The 20,722-nt window shown below is 42.7% G+C and overlaps 1 protein-coding gene across 10 annotated transcripts in view; it reads right to left on the reverse strand.

Moving 5' to 3' along the window:
* The window catches only part of LOC122976690 (R3H domain-containing protein 1-like), a 48,146-nt gene that overhangs the window by 12,359 nt on the left and 15,065 nt on the right, over positions 1-20,722 (reverse strand). For 7 of the 10 annotated variants that reach the window (XR_006401016.1, XM_044345313.1, XM_044345316.1 and 4 more), the window contains exons 3-18: positions 19,640-19,838; positions 15,209-15,226; positions 14,509-14,598; positions 11,824-11,947; positions 10,389-10,467; positions 9,813-9,872; positions 9,142-9,282; positions 8,681-8,789; positions 8,412-8,507; positions 7,994-8,019; positions 7,631-7,684; positions 6,638-6,864; positions 4,442-4,711; positions 3,655-3,809; positions 1,810-1,935; positions 56-409 (exon numbers count right to left, since the gene is read on the reverse strand). Coding sequence is in view for 9 of the 10 variants with exons in the window: in XM_044345313.1 (XP_044201248.1) it covers positions 56-409; positions 1,810-1,935; positions 3,655-3,809; positions 4,442-4,711; positions 6,638-6,864; positions 7,631-7,684; positions 7,994-8,019; positions 8,412-8,507; positions 8,681-8,789; positions 9,142-9,282; positions 9,813-9,872; positions 10,389-10,467; positions 11,824-11,947; positions 14,509-14,598; positions 15,209-15,226; positions 19,640-19,798 (2,088 nt within the window). In the remaining variant the exon portion in view is untranslated. The remainder of the gene's footprint in view (positions 1-55; positions 410-1,809; positions 1,936-3,654; positions 3,810-4,441; positions 4,712-6,637; positions 6,865-7,630; positions 7,685-7,993; positions 8,020-8,411; positions 8,508-8,680; positions 8,790-9,141; positions 9,283-9,812; positions 9,873-10,388; positions 10,468-11,823; positions 11,948-14,508; positions 14,599-15,208; positions 15,227-19,639; positions 19,839-20,722) is intronic. The other 3 variants (XM_044345317.1, XM_044345319.1, XM_044345318.1) reach the window with 3 other exon arrangements.

Genomic DNA, 20,722 nt, shown 5'->3' on the forward strand with positions numbered 1-20,722 from the left:
GGAGGGTTATTCATAAAGCTGGCCATAAATGTGACCGTTTTCATTTCAAACCTACCTGCTGGACAGGCTGTTGGATGTAGGTGTGTTGCTGGAGTAGCTGCTGGTTCAGCGTGGACCCCGGGAAAGCGGCGGGGCCCGGGGTGCTGCTGGGATAAGCGTGGTTTGGGCCCGGGGTCGGGAGCGGGACGTGCTGACCTGGCAGCACCCCCGGGTGTCCTCCTGATGGCCCTGCCACCATGTAGCCGGCGAGCTGCTGCGGAGGCGCTCCCTGCAGTAGCACGGGGGAGGGGTGGTGGTGGTGGTGGTATACGGTGGGGTAGTGGCGGGCGTCCGGAGCTGAGGCGCCACCGTCGTTGGGCGGCTGCTGCGCCAGAGTCATGTGACTGAACTGGGTGTTCAGGGTGTCAGGCTGGAGAGGAGACAGAGCTTCTTAACACAACGCTGCTCTGCACATAAGACTCTCACAGTAATAATTAAGTGTTAAAGCCCCCCTCTGCTAAAAAAAATGTTTTTCTTCTTTTTCCTACAGTGGAATGTTTGAGCTTCACTCTGCAGGATGATGTATGTGCAGAGTTTATTTTCACACTCATGCGCTGAAAAAAGGTTTCTCTGAGCTCACTGAAAATCCAGTTGTAAGGGGCGGGTCTAGGAGCAGGATTTGTGACATCACAACTAGTTTGGAGCCAATCCTGATCCAATATTCAACTTACAAAAGCTTGATGTGAAAACTTGAAGCCTCCAGTGCACAAACACTGAGAATTGACTTTACAGTGTCCAGCAGTTAAACTTCTGAAATGAAATATATTTGCATATTTATAGGATCTGGATTTTTTAACGAGGTACAGGAAGCAGAAGTCATTTTAAGGATTTTAACAAGATAATTTAACTTTTTTTTTTGTGGGGAAAAAAACACTCAGACACAAAGTATTTTATATACATCTTAAAACATGTCTGGAGGGGATCTTTAAATATTTAACAGGAGATAAATGAAACGCAACAGCAGATGCATATAAACATACAGCACAATGAGAACCTTGCATTTGAATCTTTCAGAATATGGATCCATACGGTTTGGCCACCAGGGACAGTCAGCTGATTTCTAAGATAAGCACTAAAACAAAAAGTGCTTGTTAAATTGACTTTGGCTTCAAGGTTTCGGAGTTGAAATCGGAACCAGGTCTGCGGAGACCGGAGTCCAAAGTGAACTATTTATCCAGATCACCATCACATGCCAGTTCGGGTCAATTCTGACATGTTGTTGGAAAAGTAGTGTTTTTAGTCATAGATTATTCAGTGCTAACATCTGGTGATGAATTAAATATTAATGGAACTTTCCACAGGCATAATTAGTCACAGAGGCATGTCTTTCACTAAAACCAGGTCAGAAATGAGGTTAACTGAATGCCCACATGATCTATATATGTGGGTAATGGCCCCTGCTGGATTTAGATACACATTTCCACCAAAGGAAAAAAAAAAAAAAAGCTCACTGAATCTTTAATTGAGGGGATAATGAATCAGTTTTGAAGTTTTTAAGGTGATGCTGCGCTACTATTAAAAATAACCTTGTTAAGGCAAACGTCCATTAATGTACAGTGAGGACATGAAATCAACATGTTTCTTACAACGTAGAAACAATTCGCAATTTAAAATCTTCCCAAAATTAACCCCAAACTCGCAAGCTGAGATTTTTTTTTTCTTTAAAAATGTCTGACAGAAAAGTCTATACATAAACTCTTAATGAGCCAGGTTTGACAGGAGATGGAGCAGAGGAAGAATAATAAAAATGGAAAAGAAGTAGTTCTGTACCACAGTGTACTGTTGGTTAGGACAGACGGGCAGGAACTGAGAAGGAGGAAGAGGAGGAGGAAGAGGATAAGAGACCGTTGGGTGGTGGACAGGCTCAGAGGACGGCTGGAGAGGAGGACAGATCGGCTGAGGAGGGAAGGGAAGAGGAGATGGACAGAAGGACAAGAGATGAGACTAGGTAGGGGATAGTAAAGCGGTGGGAGCTTCGACTGAGTGTTCGCTAAGCCCCGCCCCCCCTTAGCTACTGTTGCTATAGATTTCGCTAGCAGATTTTATCAGAGCTAGTTAATTAAGCTAACGTTAACTCCATGAGTTGGTCGAACACATTGACTCCGGCTTAATGTTTCCAGCTGACTGTTTTTAGAGCAAAAACCCCATAAAAGCCTCTTAAATATGCACTTGATGGCTACATGATATAATGTTGAAGGACCAAAGCTTAAGCTACATATCTCACGCAAAAAGTCAGGATCTATCAAATATAAAGCATGATGAAGAAAAATATAAGCTGTTTGACACGCAACATAGGTTATATTTATCTTTAATGTGCGTATTCTCAAACAGTGTGTTTCATTTTTAATGTTAGAGGAGAAAATGCTTTTAGAAGGAGGACTAACCAATGTGTTGGGTAAATGTAAGGCTATCTCAGGTAACACCGGCTGTGGTTGCTAAAGTGTAAACTTCCCTAAATCCAATAGAGAGCAGGACAGAGCCCCATTACGTTAGCCTTAACTCCGACATCATCCAGGACCAGCTTCCACACAGCAGAGGAATACTACACAGTGGATGTGCTATCGTGGAAGAAGCTGTTTTTTATATAACCTCTAACCAGAAAACTATTATAGTGTGATATGCTCTCTGGCCTCAGAAGTAATGCTGGGTTAGTTTACTACTATACAGTCCCTCCAGGATTTCATGGAGGTTTTTTGTGATTATTGTGGCCAAAAATGCTTGTTTTTGTAGTGGCTTTTCTCAAAAATTGCAATACAATTTACAATGTTTTATGTGTGGTTAAAATTGTGGGAACTGGGAAAAATTCCAACCAAAGGAAAATAATGTGATTTAAAAACCAAAAAAAAAAAACTACTACCAATGAAGTCATATGCATACTGCATTTCACAGAAACAACTATATTTCAATGCTAATGTTTAAATTTAATTTCTGAACATGAGAACAATGGGCTCAGAGTTAGATAAAAAAGAAAACACTGTACTTGAGTTCCATTTATAAGCCTTTCTTAAATAAACCTTCACCTCAACATTAGCACAGTCAATAACTCCATTAAAATAAATACATTAACATAAATACATATTAACATATAGTTTCATTTCCAAAGTGCCCATTTCCATGTTTGAGGTAGATTGCGGTCATAAAAACTGTAATTCCCTGGAGGCACTGTCTATAGGCAATAAGCTAGTTAGCTGGACATGCTAACGTTTGCAGCTTACGTTAGAGCAGACAAACGCATTATTGAATCCATTCTTTACATTTGTGCTTGTGTTTTGGATTTTGGAACGACGGCGCCCTCTAAACTCTTTAAATGCAGATGATCTGTTTTACCGCAGCATCATGCACACCACTTCAACATGTGGAGAAATCCAAAGCTTGACAGACCTGCCATGCCTGGATGATTGTTAAGCTATGATTGGACATTGCTGTTTGGGGGAGGGGTTTAGCGAACAGTCAGTTTGAATAGCTCAGTGAAGCTCCTGCCATCCTACTATCAGCTCCCATTGCAACACTAGAGGTTAGTAAGGTTTGAAAAAGTTAGCTGCACATGAATTCAATTTGAATGAGGAAAAAGTCAGACTCCTGTTAAAAAAAAAAAAAGTAGTCCCGCCCACTGACCTGGGAGTGGAGATGATTGGTTGGCTGCTGCTGGCCTGCGGCAGGGATTGGCTGCTGTGCGGTTTTCCCCTGATGTGGACTCCTGCCAGCAGTGGGGGCGACGCTGGCCGGGTTATAAACTACAGCGCTGCCATCGGGATGGATGAAAGGCTTGCCTGTAAAATTAAATTCATATGAGAACCAAAAAAAAAAAAAAAACACCGAGATGTGAACCCGTTCACACACAAATCAATTCAGCATCGTACAAAGGGAACACACTCGAATTATGCGCCTGGTGACAGTGAAGGACACACCCAAACATGGAACATGAGAGGAGAGTCAACAGGAATTAACATCCTTGGCAGCGTTCGGAGTTCAGTTTGCAGCCCAAAAGTGCACAACTGTGTCTGTTAAGCCCGTGATGAATATTTACAGATTTCTCCCATCTGTTCAGTGAATTTTGATCAGCGTGCTTTGTTCAGACTACTAATTTGACAGACAAACCGAATGAAGCCCATGCCAGTCTGTAATTTCTGTCACCAAGTCATGAATATTCATTAGTAGGGCAGCAAATTACAAGAGAGGAACATGTATTTTGGGAAATTTTGCTTTGATTTAATACTGCGGATTTAGATTAGGTCAGCGCCCTTGAGGAAGAAATTGTGCTTTTTTTTTTAAAGTTGGTGATTTTTGATTTAGTGGAACATATATTCACATAATTTAGATAGCTTCCATGATCTCTATCCCCTCAAAAATTGGCAAACCTAGTGTTAGATACTTGACATGAGGGAGGTATTGTATCACCAACCTGTGTGTGGGTTGACCAGAACGCTGCCAGGTGGTATCCCTGAGGCTTCCAGCGACAGCACGTAATAGTTTGTTGCGTCTGTAGCTGGCGGTGGCTGTGAGGGGATGTTCTTGATCATCTCCGGGTGTCCCGAGCCTCTTGTTTCGGCAGCCGGGTGGATTAAGGGTGCGTTGGGGATGTTGGAGCGGGAAGAGGCTGAAACCGGGAGAGGCAGCTGGGGACGGGATAGCGAGCTGGACGAAGAACCGACGCTACTGCACGATTCGGAACCTGAGGATTAGAAAGCAAAAGAAGAAGCGGTTAAACATTGATCGTCTACTTCCTACACGTCCCAGAATTACTCTGACAGGAGGAGTATTAACTTGTTGCTTTTAGCTCGTTGGTTCTTCACACGGGTTAAGAGGAGTTGATGGTGATAATGAAGAAGGGGAGAAAATTCATGCCTCTCGCTAATAACGCTGCATCTCTTGAGGCTGCGCTGCATTCTGGTCTCTTGAGGGGAACTGTTGACAGAGAAATTGGTATCTCTGCGCCGCCTGTGATCGATTTCTCCCCGTATAATTACAGAACGTTGATTAAAATAGTGAAGAGGCCTTCCTAAAAGAAGCCATTGGTTTTTTTTGGGGAGGAAGGACTGGCATCATGATCTAGTGTTTATTCACAAGAGCACAGATTTCTTTTTCCTCCTTTTTTTGAATTCAGGTTGCTAATCGTGATCCAGACAGCACTGGGAGAAGTATTCAGTAGAAGTATTCTTACTTAAGTAAACATCCAGCAAAATGTACTTACAGTATGTAATAGTGCTTATTATAGAGCAGAGGGATTCATTATGAGTCATTATTAACATTTGCTATTGGGATTGAATATATAGGCAGTGGACTGGCAGGAAATGGAAATACATGAGTGCCCTCAAAAAATGACAAGATGGCTTTATGACTTTGACTAAGAACTGAATGATTATGTTGAAATTATATTAAAAAAAAAAAAAAAAAGCCTGGAAATAATAGACTTCAATTTCAGGTGATTGAGATGAATTCCGCCTCTATTATATATAAGCTGCTATTTTCAGGCAGAGGTGGTGTGCAGCCTGTTGCAAAGGAAGGTTATTGGAGGGCTGGAGAGCAAGGGCGAACGCATGAGAACACGGCAGCGAGGTGTCTCCTTAACTTATACTCTGAGAATACCGAGCGAGGGCAGCGTGGCACCTCGTTAACAACTTTAAAAAAAAAAAAAAAAAAAACTGCTCTGGCAAAAAGCTCGCTGCTGCTGCTGCTACCTAGGAGGAAAAAAAATAAGAAAAAAATGGTGGCAGGGAACAAAGAGGAGAACAGAAGCCAACTGAGGATTTCTAACACAGATAAAGACAAAAGCCCACCGTGAAGAACACGTCTCATCTGATCTCAGCCAATCCAGTTACAAATGTATCTAATTGTGAAGTAAGCACCTGCAGTTTGGGAGCAGCTCTAATTTCATCTCGGAGACGTGTGTGTGTGGCACTTCCCGGCGCTTAGACTTATACATTATGCAGGAACTCCTCACCGCTAGATTTTACACTACTGCTGCTACCACACTTTTTAAGCGTGCCTCCTCAACCACCGTGTTGCTGTACGGTAATTAGTTTTGACAGCTGTCCGGCTACAGGGCGGCAACACAGACTCTTTTTTTTTTTTGACCACAGCAGGATAACAAACACTTGTTCTAATAAGACCTCAGGTGCTGTGAAATGCCAGAGGACTTTGCTTGAAGCTCAATATGCAAAATGCTTATTTTTATTCCCGTTTACTCAGAGTTGCATCTAATTAGTGAAAGTTTCCTCGTCTGCGCTGCGGCGGAGGGATTTCCTCTCTCTTGTCTTGAGTGACAATGAATGAAGTTCACCTGCGCATTTAGGACAATGTAATCTGCTTCATTTTAAAGCCGTCAATCACGGAGAAACAGCTGAATCTGATAAAACGTAATGTGGTTTCTGCTCGGAAAAAACAGTTCATTAAAAATTTGTAGATAGCAGAATATTGACTGCTACACTTGTAAAGTGCAAGTAGATGCAGTTTTTTGTTTTCCAGATTGCTTCAGTAAGCTGTTTTGGAACAGTGAATGTGATATTGTCTCTAGCATCTGAGTAAATTAGTGTCTAAATGTGCGCTAGGTGTTCGGTACAGCTGTAATGTCTCTCTGTCCCTGTAGGTCTCTTCTTGCCTGTTTTGGAAAGCCTCCCTGTGCTCTTGCTGCTGGCTGTGCTGTCCCCTCGGACGAGGCCGGGGGAGATGCCGCTGAAGCTGCTGGCCTTGGTGATGGCGGGCCTCGGGGCGAGCCGGTTGGAGCTGTCCGAGCTGTCAGTGCTGCTCCACGGTCGAGGCTCGCCGTGCCGCGGCTCCGTCTCGGAGCTGCTCTGCCGGCTGGCGCCTGACCTGCCGGCCCTCAACCTGCTCGGGGGAAGAGAGAGTCTCCTGTTAGGCTGCACTGTCAGTCACTGTACGTCTTAAGCTTATGTAATAAATCTGAATGTATTTATTAGACTTGAGCTCTGCTGCATGAGCACAGTATCTGCATGTTATAAAGGCAATTTTTCATTAATTAAATAAAAATGACACCACTCTTGCAACAAAATTACACATGAAAAAGTGTGTGTGGGGGGAAACCTGCATAAAACTGTTAAAAAAATATATGTATCTGATATTTAGGCCTTTACTCAATTTGTCACTTGTTAAATATTGGCCTGTAACACCAAATTCAGCAAGTTAATGTTCATAAATTCTTAAAACTTGATCAATGCAGACAAAAGTCGAAGCATTCCGCTTAGACTTCTTTCAGCTGTTGTAGATTTATCCTCAGCGAGACTGCATCTTCTCCCACGAAACATTACCATCATGTATTCTTCTCAACTTGATCAAAAACAGATGACATTTAAAAAAAAAAACCCAACAGATTCATGTTTTATCTGGCAAGCTTTGGTCCAAAAAAAAGGCCAGTCTACATGAGGAAGCCTGTGCAGAAAATCCTATTTAATAGGAGCTTTCTCGAGCAGCAAAAACAAATCCTCAGATCAGCACTCCTGTTCCTGTGCGAGCCGATTAAGACAGACGGCGATTCAAAGGCTTTTTTTTTTTTTTTTTTGCCTGCGGTTCAGCTACTGGGAAAAAAAAAAAAAAAAAAAAAGCTGGATGATGTGTGTGACGGGGGTGGACCCACCTGAACATTTGCCGCCTCTGTTGGGTGCTCATGCATGCGTCTTCATCCTGAGCACTGAAGGGAGAAGAAGAGGTATTACGAGAGCGGGCGCTGACGAAAAATATAGATTTTAAAAACATGACGGAGCTGACTCTAATTGTTGCTCTGACAGCCAAACCGTAAAAGTGACTGAACGTAATTTAAAGTAGCAGCTATCTGAAGTGCTGTAGTTACGTTTCTAAAGGATGAAATCAGCTCTACTTTGGCCAATTAAGTGACGATTTATCATTGGCGTTAGATAAAGCTTTTTAGGACTAAATTATTACTCGGTGAGAGGTGAAGCAAAGTCAGTGGTCATGTGATTAATGTCGTTTTATTACTTACCTCCTATCCAGTATGAAGTGTTCTCCCTGTCAGTGAAAAGGAGAAATACAGTCAGTTTCAGGGGAATTCAAAGTAAACACATGACAGCTATGTTTCATTTCCCTATGTAATAAAAAAATCCTCTTGGTGTCCTTGTGAATTTGACTCCAGATTACTATCAATTTGTCAGTAAATATCTTAATAAATTTGATGGTATTCTTGCTTGTAAGTCTGGTAATAAATCTGACTTCTCCACAAAGATCTTTATAGACTCCCATCTATAAATTCATAAATCCAGCAGTGGTAATTGGTAACAAAAAAAAAAAAAAAATCTACTGAATTTGCACATGAATAGAAATAACACAAAGATTTGTGCAACATGCCCCCCAACCTCCCCCCCCCCACCCTCCCCCACCCCGCCTACACAAACAGCTCTCACATCATGTGCAAATATCCTTTCTCTGGCTCGCTGGTACTCCTCCTCCCTCTCCTCCATCGATTTGCTCCTCCTGTCAGCTTTCAAACGCATTCGGATCTGGCAAGGACATACCACACACACACACACATACACATACAGAGACACACACACACACACATACACTCTTCTTTAGCAGCTATGTCAGGGACGCCAGATTGTCCCACTCTTACCAACATGTCAAAAATGAAAGTGACAGCTTGGTGGGGAGAGGAAAAAAAAAAAACACCTACCGTGCTGTCTTCACGATCAAAGCTGGAGTTGTCTCGTTTGAGAATGTAGCGTTTCTGAAAATCGTCCGCCCTGTCATCCTTGATGTGCTCTGAGAATTTCTGATCGGGTCTGTCGGTTGGGGAATTTACAAGAGTTTTTAGTGGCAGCTTAATTTCAGCCAGATGCTGACAGCAACATATGCTAACCGCCAACCAGGGCAGGAAACCAACTGATCTGTCGATTGATTGTAACAGCTTATGGTTGCAGATGATTCACCGGCTACTACCACCAATTAACTAGCAAAGTAATAGTATCATATAATCTATTGAGAGATCCTGCACTCATGCACTGTCTATCTGTCTGATAATACTGTAGTTTTTGTTCTAAATTTGGAATTTAAAGAATGATTTCACTCAAATAAGGAGAGTAAACGTCACTGCGTGAAGAACAGGAAACGTCAAAATACCAAAGCGAGGCTCACATTCTAGTGTTGGTGGTTTTGTTGATCACCACTGACTTTCCGCTGGGGTCCACATTGTGGTCCATGCCAAAGTAGGCTGCCACTCGGTGTAACAGCATCCTGTGGTAGGACGTCATGGGCGGGAACTTTCTCTTTTGGCTTCTGGGGAGAGACACAGACACGTGTTTCAATCTTGACGTTGTTTTATAGTGATATGCTACAAGACCTATGAGTTTACTGGAGGGGAACTTTACAGTAGGTCCTCAACAAGTCTGGACAAATATCACTTCATTTGTCATAGCAGTCTGGACTTCCCCTCCCAAAAACGCTGAATAGAGAATTTGAAGACCAGCGCCAATGGAAAGTTCAGATACTCCTTTTGAAAATTATGCAATGCATCCCAGCAGGGCTGCAGACTCTACAGAACAGAAACAACTGGGACCATGAACAGCTGTTTGTCTTAATTGTGTGACATCAAGCACAGCCCATCTGAAAGTGTAAAGATCCTTCTGTGCTGGTGTGCAAGAGAGCTCCGTTATCTCGAACACAACTTTGGAGGGATATTTGAATTTGATGGATAGGTTTGTAGGTTTTCCTTTACACTGTAGCAGCTGGGTTGACTAATTAAGCTATCCTCCTCTGGTTTAATGTAGAGCAGGTGCTTAATAATACTTTAAATAAAAATATCTTACTCGTTATTGCTGATGAAGTCCAAGATGTCCTGTTCCAACTTCAGCAGCATGATTCGATCCCTAAAGACATGAAACGCACACAAGATTGTTATTGAGACGACTGAAGCACTTTGAAATCGGATTCATGATCAATAATGTTTTCACTCTTCAAATCATGAGATCAATCATCAATGTTCAAATAGTGATCACAACAATCTAAAGGCCTGGTCACACCAGAAAGTATCAATGCATGTGTCTCTGGTTCTATAAGCTATTCACAGGGCTGGTTGGTGAACTACTGTAGCTAGTGTGCTAATGCTAAAACGCTAGCAAGCAGGGAACTAGCAACTCTATTACTTTTATTCTGTACAGTTTATTCTATCTGTTAAATAGAAGTTGATGGTGTGACACTAATAAACTACGATAGCTTCCTCTGTTTTGGACTCTCCAACTTCTGTTTTCTCAAAGGTCAAGACGGCTTGCTAACGGTCAACGGTGTGAATTCCTGTTCACCAAAAGTTAAGCTCAACATCCACCATCAGGCTGAATAGATTGTTGTACTGCAGCAGTCAGAAAGGTGTGTGAGGTGAGGTATACCTGGGGTTGCCCTTCAGTGTGTTGACCAGGAACTCATGGAGATCTATGCCAGTTGAATCTGTGTAGTCTTGACTGGAATCTAACCAAGAGAGACACAAGTCTTGTTTAAGAAAATTTATCTCAAAAGCTTACCTGCATGCAAATTCTCAATGTAATTTTCGGATAACAAGGAACTTGAAATGTTCCGCCTCGTTAACTCCCCGAATTAATGATACAGTTAATGAAACCATTTGTGGATACTGATATGCAAATGAATCAGCTTGTCATTCAACTATTTGTGAAGGAAAATGGAAAAGTCACATCTGAGCAGAGAAACTTCAGCGAGGGTCACGTCGTTGAGGACAGGGCTGTTTGGAGGTTGTTATTTATGTGGCAGATATGAAAGAAATCTGGCAGTTTGCAACAGCAGCAGAAAACACTGCCAGCTGAACCATTTAAGAAATTTAAAAAATGGTCTTATAATGAAGTTGACACCAAAAAAAACATGTTCTCAAGCACCAAACAAAAGGATAGGACCCATCAGCGGGAGTCTGGGGACACCGGAGCTCGTTCCCTTCGGTGAGTGTCTGGTTTCTATAATTGGACCTTGCCTCATCAGTCGTGTTGCTCCACAGAGGGAAGTAGACACCTTTATACGCCTGTGGGAATCTGTATAATTGCTTCACACCTTGAGCTTGTCGCAATTAACTGAATCACGCCAATTATCGGCCCATAATGAGATATCATTTAAAATTGAGAAGTGCTTTTGGACAAACTGGAGGGCACAGCGCTTTGGAAAAAAAAAAAAAAAAAAAAAAAAAAAAAGTTTAGGATTGGATGTTCCTCGTGACATGGTAAGGGATATAATTATTAGAAGGCTGTAATTTGGCTGAGTGACATGAATTGTGTGATAAGTATCATTAAGGCATTTGGCTTCATTTCAATGATGCCTTCAGTGTCACCAATACCCACTGTCACCAAAATGATATTAGAAGCATGCAATCTGGGGTTTTTTTCTACAGGTGCACACGTTCTCCTGCCACCTTTTTTTTTTTTTTTTTTTTTTTAATAGAAATTCCAATTTTCAGATGGGAAAAAGCACATGCATCTTTCAAGCCACTTTTTTTGGGGGGGTTGGGGGGGTAGGCAATGTTTATAAATGAGGTCTCAGGTGTTTATGATGTAAAGAAAGCTGAGGTGCTAATGGAAATATTTCAGCTCCTGTGACCGTGATGGCAAATCTGGTCTTCGTAAAGGTTTCTAACCTAAAATCTTACAAAAATTAACTATAAATACTTAAAAATGCACTTAAACAAGGCTGTCAATGTCATGCACAAATGCTTCATAAAAATAGAAGGTGAAGATATCCCCAAAACAGAAAACAAACAAATAAAAAAACCCCAAATAGAGCGTGTGACACGAGTACTTCACTGTGGGTTTAATTGCATTTTCTCACCTCTAGAAAGCATTTTTCTCTGCGTTTTCTCAGGTTTGTCCACCTTGTCGCTGCTGTCCTCTTTCTCAGCCTGGTCCTGTGTGGCTCGTTCTTCCTTTTCAAAGGGCTGCAGAAGGAATCCATCCTGTTTAGGGAGCGCAAAAAAAAAAAAAAAAAAAAAAAAAAATTGAATGAAGGATTGATGGATAAAAGAGGTATGCATTTTAAATCCTTCTGGCTGATGTCGCCGAAAAATGGAAGGGTGTGTGTGTGTGTGTGCCGTTTTGGGAGACTAGTAACCACACATGAGTCAAGTGCGATAGAGCTTAATGTCAGCATTTTATAGGGAGCGTCGGATTCTAAATGTGACCTAGGTCTGTTCTGAGTGATGAACAGACGTGAGGCATTAATTTAGATAGGAGGCATTAAATATGAGGCTTTTAATTCTCTATGATCTTGCCTGAGGTTCTAGGTTAATTAGAGAAAAGCATGGGCAAAAGAGGCCACTGTAAGACACTTAATAAACTCTCCTGGTTTATCATCCAAACCTGTTTCCTTGCCGGTAATAACACGCCTGCATCCATGAATTCCAAAGCACTGTGGCAATTAATCTGCTTGATTAGCTTGTTTTTTTATTAAACCAGCTGAATAATACATGAATTCCAGCCCCGAAATTAAACAACACAGCATATTTCATTCCTTAAAATTCAACAGAATGGAGTTGGTGGTAATCCTTCTCAAAATATATATATATAAAAAAAAATTGACCATGCTTTAATCTGGCTGGAAGACTGGTGTGGATGTTTTGTGAGATGTATTAAAAATGGCCTTGGTTTACCCCGGTCGTGCTCTTCCTCACCACACACACACACACACACATAGACTCACACACTTGACTCAGAGCAATATCTGATTTGCTTTTCAGGCAATTCTACAAAGGCTGAAAAGGAAAGCTGAATAGAGGAGAGGGGTTGCCAGTGCACCATAAGTGGATTAAACACAACTCTGGAAAGCTAACATCAGAGAGTCTGTGAGCGAGTGTGTGTGTGTGTGAGAGAGAGAGAGAGAGAAATGAATGAATGAACGAGTGAGAGAAGGGTGACCTAGTGGCGGGAGAGCAGCTCATAACCGAAAAAAGGTCACGCGTTTGATCCCTGTAACAGCTGCGGAGCGAGATAATGAGACGCTACATTTTCCTTCGTTTGGAGACGCGCTGAATATATGTGAAAATGTAATATGCTAATGAGAGCCGTGACTGACTAATTGCCTGAGCGAGACTGAGAAAGAAAAGTGAAAATGATTCGAGGTTTGTGTGTGTGTGTGTGTGTGTGTGTTTTGTGTGCGAGTGACAGCGGGTTCGTGTGTGTGCGTGCGCGTCAAAGCAAAAGGATTTTTTTTTCTCCTTCTTCTTCTTCTGGCAATAAGCGGCGATGTTTGCTGCTTATAAAGCCACCCTCGGCATCGCGTGGAAGCCGCCTGGATGATGTGCAGCTGTTGCGGGGCTGCCTCATTTGTTTCCTGACATCCATTTACCTCGAGATAAAGGAAAAACAGCGTGAAAATGATGGTCTTCTGAATATGTAATGAACGTGCTGTCAGTCTAAAACAAAAAAAAAAAAAGAAAAAAAAAAGTACGGCGTGTATTCAGAGGCCCCTTTTACTATCGGCCATTGATTGGAATTGACAGTTAGGCGTACAATGTGAGGGCAGATGTATTTTTCCGGGATGTGGAGACGGTTTTGGACGGCCTATAGATCCATACGGCCTTTTGTCAGTTCTTACGATCTGACAGTGGAGACAATGATGTCTTACGGTGAACAATGGGGAATGTTTTTATTTGATAATCATGAGGTTTGAATGGGAATCTGTGATCTTACAGCTGAATGTGTACTCCGCTAATGTGTTTTTTTTTTTTTTCTCACCCCCCCTCCTCTTCTTCTTCTTTCTTTTATTGCTTTACCTCGCCCCTCTAGGTTAGTTTGCCGCAGAGCTCTGTTCGGAGGAGCCTCGACTCCGGGGCCAATAACGGTAGCGGGGGAAATATCAGGAGTATTCAATTAGAGCGCTCCACGGCTCTCTGTAGCTGACGTGTGGAAATTGTAATTTCCTCGACATGATTGATGGCGGTAATACAGGACGTTGCGTCGAGTGCAGACGATGCGAGACTGTTGTGGGAATAACACCGCCCTCTGGTTATGGGGCTCGGTGCTGACTGGCTGAAATGCCCCGAACAGATACACCTGTGTGTGTGTGTGTGTGTGTTTGAAAGCATGCCAGGAGCTGTGCAGAGTGGCATGTAATGGAGAAAGTTTGATCACGAGTGGGGGCTTTGCCTTGAGATACACTGTAAAAAAATAAAAAGAAATAAAAAGAAGAGTTGATTTAGCAAAGTATCGGCCCGGCTCGCTGTTGGGAGCTCGACACTTTCTGTTTTTGATGATGCTGGTTGTTTTCATGGGGCTGCCACAGCCAGGTGTTTAATCATAGTGTCAGACGAAGGCCGCTAATCAAGCGTCGGAGGTCTACCTGCTGGATTGTGATGAGCTGAGACGAGGGACTGATCTCAGGTCAGCGCTTCAACGCTACACATGCAGGCTTGTAAATTCACAAACTGGGCTGAACGACCGACGTCAGACTGATGAGATGACTGAGATGAACACACTCTGGTTATTCGGGGAGATTTTTTTTTTTTTTTTTTTTTTTTACCTGAGGTGCTGCTGAAGGCTCAGGAATAGGGCAAGGAAAGGATTCTTCACACACTGCCAGGCTCCGCACGAGCTTTAGCTTGGTGTTGGACTAGGAGGAGGTGGGAGGAGGAGAGGGAGGGAGTGGGGGGTGGGAGGGGGAGGAGTGCAGGTAGGTGGGCACAGTTAAAACCATGCACACATACAACTGCATCAATATGATCACGCCACAGTGACAAGCCAAAGGAAAACAACAACAATAAAAAAAAAAAACAGCCAGCGAGCACAATCAATATTTCACATTTTAGCTGACAATTCTTTACCCCGAGTAATTGAGCGTTTCACTGCTATGATTGTGGACCTGCTCAGATAACTTGATCAGAACAATCTTGACTTAAAAAAAAAAAAATGGAGTTAGTATCATCACATAGAGCCTTATCATGTTTCCCCTGAAGGAACATCAATAGCAATGCAGCAAGCACAAAGAAAACGTCCGTTTCAAACTAATCTCAGGCGTAATTCACACCGTAGCCTGCGCTATCCTTCCTTTAATGACATCTCAACATATCTCGCTGAGAGTTATTTTAAAACGTCCGCAGCCGTGAGACTGTACAGAACGTGTAGTGACGACAAGACAATCTTCCAACTCAATCCAAGCAAACAATCCAAGTGCAGACAGGTTGTAGCATCCTTGCACGACATGCAAATCGAGCATACTGTACCTTAGAGTACTTCACAGGCTGTCCATATGTAGGGGAGAGGGGGTGCAGGGGAAAGTGCACAGGAAAAAAAAAAAAAAATCAAATAAAACCACAGAAATTTTTGGGGGGAAAAGAGGATTGTTACTTTAAAAAAGTGGAGACGTTTGAATTAAATATGACTGGCCTATATTTTGTGCATGCGTGTGCTAGCTCTGCAGAAGAGACAACAACAACAACAAAAAACACAACCTCCCATAATGCCTGTGTTTTTTTTTTTTTACTCAATGATGTCAGTTCCTAAGCTGAAAAATTTAAGAGCACAGAACAAAATTTTGCGTCATTGATCTGCGAGAATAGAAAGAAAAATTCCCTTTGCAGCGTGAAATCTCAAGTTGAACGTTCACCCTTTCCTGGGAGCATGAATTAATTTTTGCAGAGCATATGCTACCAAAGCGGTCGCACTGTAGGGCCCCCCTGCCTCACACACACACACACAAACACACACTAACACACACACACACGCACTGCAGAAAACAAAAGCCAGACATTTGGCTGCGAGGGATTCGGGTCAGTTTTTATGTGTTGCTCCCAGCTCCATTTAGCTGTCATGTGAATCAGACCCAGGCGCTGGAGGTGAGATGCAGAGAGAGACCAGCCGCCCAACAGTGTGTGAGACAGCTCGGTGCCACTGCGCTTCACGCGCTGGTGGCTGTGTGTGTGTGTGTGCGTGTGCGTGTGTGTGTGTGTGTGTGTGTACGTAGAAACAGAAGGTCTCTCAGTAGCGTGCGGAGAGGAGCGGAGGAGGGGAAGGAGGGGACCTGGCAGGAGCCATTTCAGTCTAAATTGTAACAGAGCCCAGTCCTCTGCTTCCTAATCCCAACATGCATCTACACACACACACGTGCACACACACAAGCGCACACACGGCTCTGTCCTTCCCACCTGTCCTCTAAAAATCAAAAGGACAACCCCTCCCCTCCCTCATTGAGCTTGAGGGCCAAATAACATCTATAAAAAATTGAAATGGAGCGCTGTTCAACCATCTCCAATGCCTGTGACCTGCCGCGCCCCTTTCTATATCAGGTAATATGGATGTGAAGGAGGGGGTGGAGGGGGGGAGGGGGGTGGGGGGGAGGTGGGAGAGGGCTGGGACTGTGAGCGCACCGCTACACCGGCTAATTGAGCGGCGTGGGGCCGGTGGGGAATGAACAATGCCGGCAGGAGATAAAGGAATGGGAAAGGGGGAGAGGGAAAGGGCTGAAGTCAGCAGAAGTAGGGCGGCCACCAGCCACCTGTCCTGCCGCAGAGGACGGAGCTGGAGAGCTGGAGGCAGATGGCGGGCAAAGTCACCCAGTCTTCTCCCTCCTCCTTTCTCTGTCGGAATGCTTCTGTGTCCCCACTCTCCTCCTCCTCCTCCTCCTCCTCCTCCTCCTCCTCCTCCTCCTCCTCCCTCCCATGTTCAAGTTACCACCCCTGTTTCTCATCCCCATTTCCTACCTGCTCTATTTCTCCCACAATGAACTTTTCAGGCATTTAACCGATGCCCTTACAGGGAGCGACAGAATTAGCTTCACCTCGTCTACTGCTGGAAATTACGAGTGGAAAGGTCAGGGGCTTCAGTGCCGTCAGCGTTCTGTGACTGCGGAATAATTATGTCAGGGTAGGGCTGCTGGATTGAGGCAAAAATCATAATGACCATTATTTTGGTCAATATTGAGATCATGATTTTTTTTTTTTTTTTTTTAAATAGTCTTTATTCTATAGTCTGCCTGTCTGTCTCTCACTGTGCTGTCCAGCTGCTTATAACATAAGACAAGACGAGAGCATCAATGCGGCACGATAATCGTTCTATCTCGATTATCTCGTTTTCACAATCGCCAAAATCGTAATTGAAAATAAAATTCGTTTAATCGCCCAGCTCTATGCCAGGGTGAGTTTTAGGAAAACAGAACGAGAGGTAAGTGGCTCGATACATCCTTTAGAGAGGTCACAAAAAACTTCAGAGGAAGCAGGGATACATGTAAAGTCAATATAAGGTGAGACATGGAGGGAGATGGACACTATTCTGCTTTAGCTGGTAAGAACTGAGGCGAAGAGCAGTTTGCTTCAGTGAATAAGAGAAGTCAGGAACGCTCGCCAAGTCTTCAAGTCTTTTCTTGTCTAAATATTATGAAAGCTTGGTGGACTTAAATATGCAATTGTAGTGTTGCTGTAACTTGGAATTTGTGGCCACAAGAGGTAATTACAGGATCATGACACATTCAATTTAACTCCATTTCCCAAAATTCTCTTGAGTCACTTACATGAAAAAAATATTTTCTATTTTAGGCCTATCTGCTGGTATGCAGAGTGTTAGACCAGCAGATCAATACTGCTCACATTTGTTTGATAAATACTAAGCAACAGCCAGAAACTGATTAGCTTAGCTTATCATGAAGACCGGAAGCAGGAGGAAAACGATAGCGCTCCAGGAGTCTTGTGCTCATCATGTGGTTGCCAGGGAACCAACAGAAAGTGCACAACATTACTGAGACCTCTAAGAGTCCAGCACATGACCCTCTGTAAAACCACAACTTGATATTTTAACACTTGGATTTAACAAACAATATATTCTATTCTAATTAGAGAGCAGATTTGACACGGCAAGACTAACCGTTCACCCCTGATTCCAATCTTTATGTTAAGTTAAGCTAAACATCATCTAGCTATAGCTTCACATTTAGCATATTAGCATGAGAGTGGTATCAATCTTGTCATCTAACTAATGTGTAAGTATATTCCTTTAAAAGACATGATCATTAGGTGACCTGGTTGAGCCAAAATGTGGTTTAACAGTAGCTTAAGTGGAGGAGAGTCATAAAATCAGCAAACTGACTAAATAATGTCAGTTACACAGCAATATCTATATAAAATTTGGCAGCATTAGCCACCCTACGCTAGTTTTAATGCTTATAAATCCAGCTTTTCATCTGGAAGAGGAAGATGTATTTCTTCCTCCAAAAAAATGTGATTGTCTCACTTTAAGCTCCTATTTTCTCTGTCTGTTCTGGATGCAGCAGCTTTAAATATTTGCCTGCATCATTTCAAATTACTGGCGGTGTGTGACTCCCAATTGTAGTCAATGGATAGTAATTTTAACCATGTGTACTCAATTTTATCACCTGAGCTGGTAGTTTCTTCAGTGGTTGAGTAGAATTATTTAGGGAACAGAGAACAGATGCTTATTTTTTCTCTCCTCTGCTCTCCCCTCCTCATCCTTCAATACCGTGTCTCTCATGTTCTTTTACCTTCTACCTCTCCTTGATCCCTCCTTCTTACAACCTCTCAACCCCATCTCTCCCTTCCTCCTCCTCCTCCTCCTCCCCTGCAGCTCCCTCATGCCGGTGTCATTCTGTTCCTCGGGGGTAACATAGACACAGGAAGTTGCTAGATAAGCCAGGATTTGAGCTCCAGATTATCTGCCTGCCTGACTGCCTCGCTCTCCCTGCCTGCTACCACAAGGCCAGATTGGCCTGAATCCTATTTTTAGGTTGCAGGCAAAGAGACAATCCTTTTCCTTTCCTGGATTTTGTTTCCTTGACCGCACTCTAGAGAGAGATTTCGCCAATTTCTCTTTTTAGTGTCCGTTCCTCTGCGAGCGCGAACCAGTCGGCACCGGTTTTTACTTTAAAAGACAAATTAACAAGTGTGAATTTTTTTTTTTTTTAACAGTCCCAAAGCACATTTGTAGCAGTGACACAGAGACCTAATTAATTAGCGGTTTATTTGAAAGTGATCTCAGCTGTCCTGAATCCCTAGTAGATCCACTGCTTTAAAGTCTCCCATAGAGGATACATGAGATTTGCTAGTTTCCGCCACCAAATTATCTTCACCACATTCTTCGGTTTCTCAGCTGTCGGGGTAGACTCTGACCGACCTCGGTGCTGTGGCCACACATCATTATTTCAGTCTGTGCAGATTATACTTTTCAGGAATAATTTCGCTTGCCGAAGCAGCGGGAGGGAGGAGAGGGAGGGGAGGGAGGGGAGATCATCTTGAATGCCGCAGGTGACAGCAGATCCCCAGGGCTGTTCGGTGTTTGACGTTGACTGTTACTGAATTTTCATGGAGAGTGAAAATGTTTGGTGAGGTGTCAAGTGTCCTCAGCTCACTCCGAGTCCGGTCAGGCTGCTGACAACTCCAACCTCCCTGATTAGAGGTTTCTGAGTATGGGTTGAGGAAACTGACACTTCCTTTCGCAAAAGTGCTCATTCGATCTATACAATAGCAGTCAGTGGTTTACATGAAAGAGGGGTTACTGGAGGGGTTTTTAGGGTGAAGCGGTTGAGACTGAGCACAGCTGAAATGTTAAATTGGTCATCATGTTCGTTTTTTTTTCTCCTCACCCCAGCCCTGGATAAAATATTTAACCGTAAATCTCTTTCGGTTGAGGGAGATGTCACAGTTCTTTACCTGTATGTCCCTCTTATTGTTGCTGCCGTGTTCGTCCCTGCTGCTCTGGCTCTGCTCGGAAACCTCGGACTTGGCGGCGTTGTCCTTCTGAGACGATACTGTGTCGGCGGCTTCGGAAACCTTCATCGTTTCAGTGTCGACGGAATCGGACATTCTCATTGCAAAGTCTTACTGGGAGATGCTGGCAAATATAGGGAACCTGAAAGACAGATGTACATTCATGAGGGACTTTTTCTATGAATTCAAAGGAAAGACCACAGTGGATCACAAAAAGGTTCAAACAATGATAGTCTTTGTTATGATAAAAGATTGTGTTGTGTAGGTTGCATGTTGGGACGAGAAGCTATGCAGGTTGAAGTTCTCCATCATTATAAAGTACTTCCTTTAAGCCTACAACAGCAGGAACATACAAAATGTAATTATGAGACGATCAAAGTAGTTTTGATTGGCTATAATTAGGTTATCATAGATATAACTGTGACTATGTCGAACAGAAAGTAACAGTAAGTAACCAATATATTCTGTCCTCTTTCCAAACAGCAAATGCCAATGTGTGTGAATGCATTAAAACCAACACAATGATACACACTCTCTCTAATTGGTGCAGATTTATTATTGCAGAAATAACACAATTTCACAACAAGGAACTTTATAAATCCAGAATTATCTACAATATGAAAAGATGTGATAGAAGATCAATGCACAAGTAGCTTACTGCTAATGTAGTGCAAAGAAATAATATTAATAACAATAATAATAATAAAAGAAATGTAATGATGATAAGAATCTGGGTTTGTTGAATGGTTGTGAAGGCCTCCGGTCATCATCTTCATTCTTTCTTCTTCTTCTGTGAGAAAGATGACAAAGTTTAGAATGAATTTATCTTATCTGATAATAACAACTATCCATTTATTTGGAAAATGCAAACAGCAGGAGCACAATAATGCAATAATCAATAATGTAATAATACTGGCCTACGTTATTGGAAAAAAATAAGCATAATTACAATATATAGTGTATATGTGTGGTGTATTACTATGCCATTGAGGGCCATAAGTAAAATAGAAAAATAGTAGATAAACA

The sequence above is a fragment of the Thunnus albacares genome, chromosome 24, assembly GCF_914725855.1.
Source record: "Thunnus albacares chromosome 24, fThuAlb1.1, whole genome shotgun sequence".
Classification (NCBI taxonomy): domain Eukaryota; kingdom Metazoa; phylum Chordata; class Actinopteri; order Scombriformes; family Scombridae; genus Thunnus; species Thunnus albacares.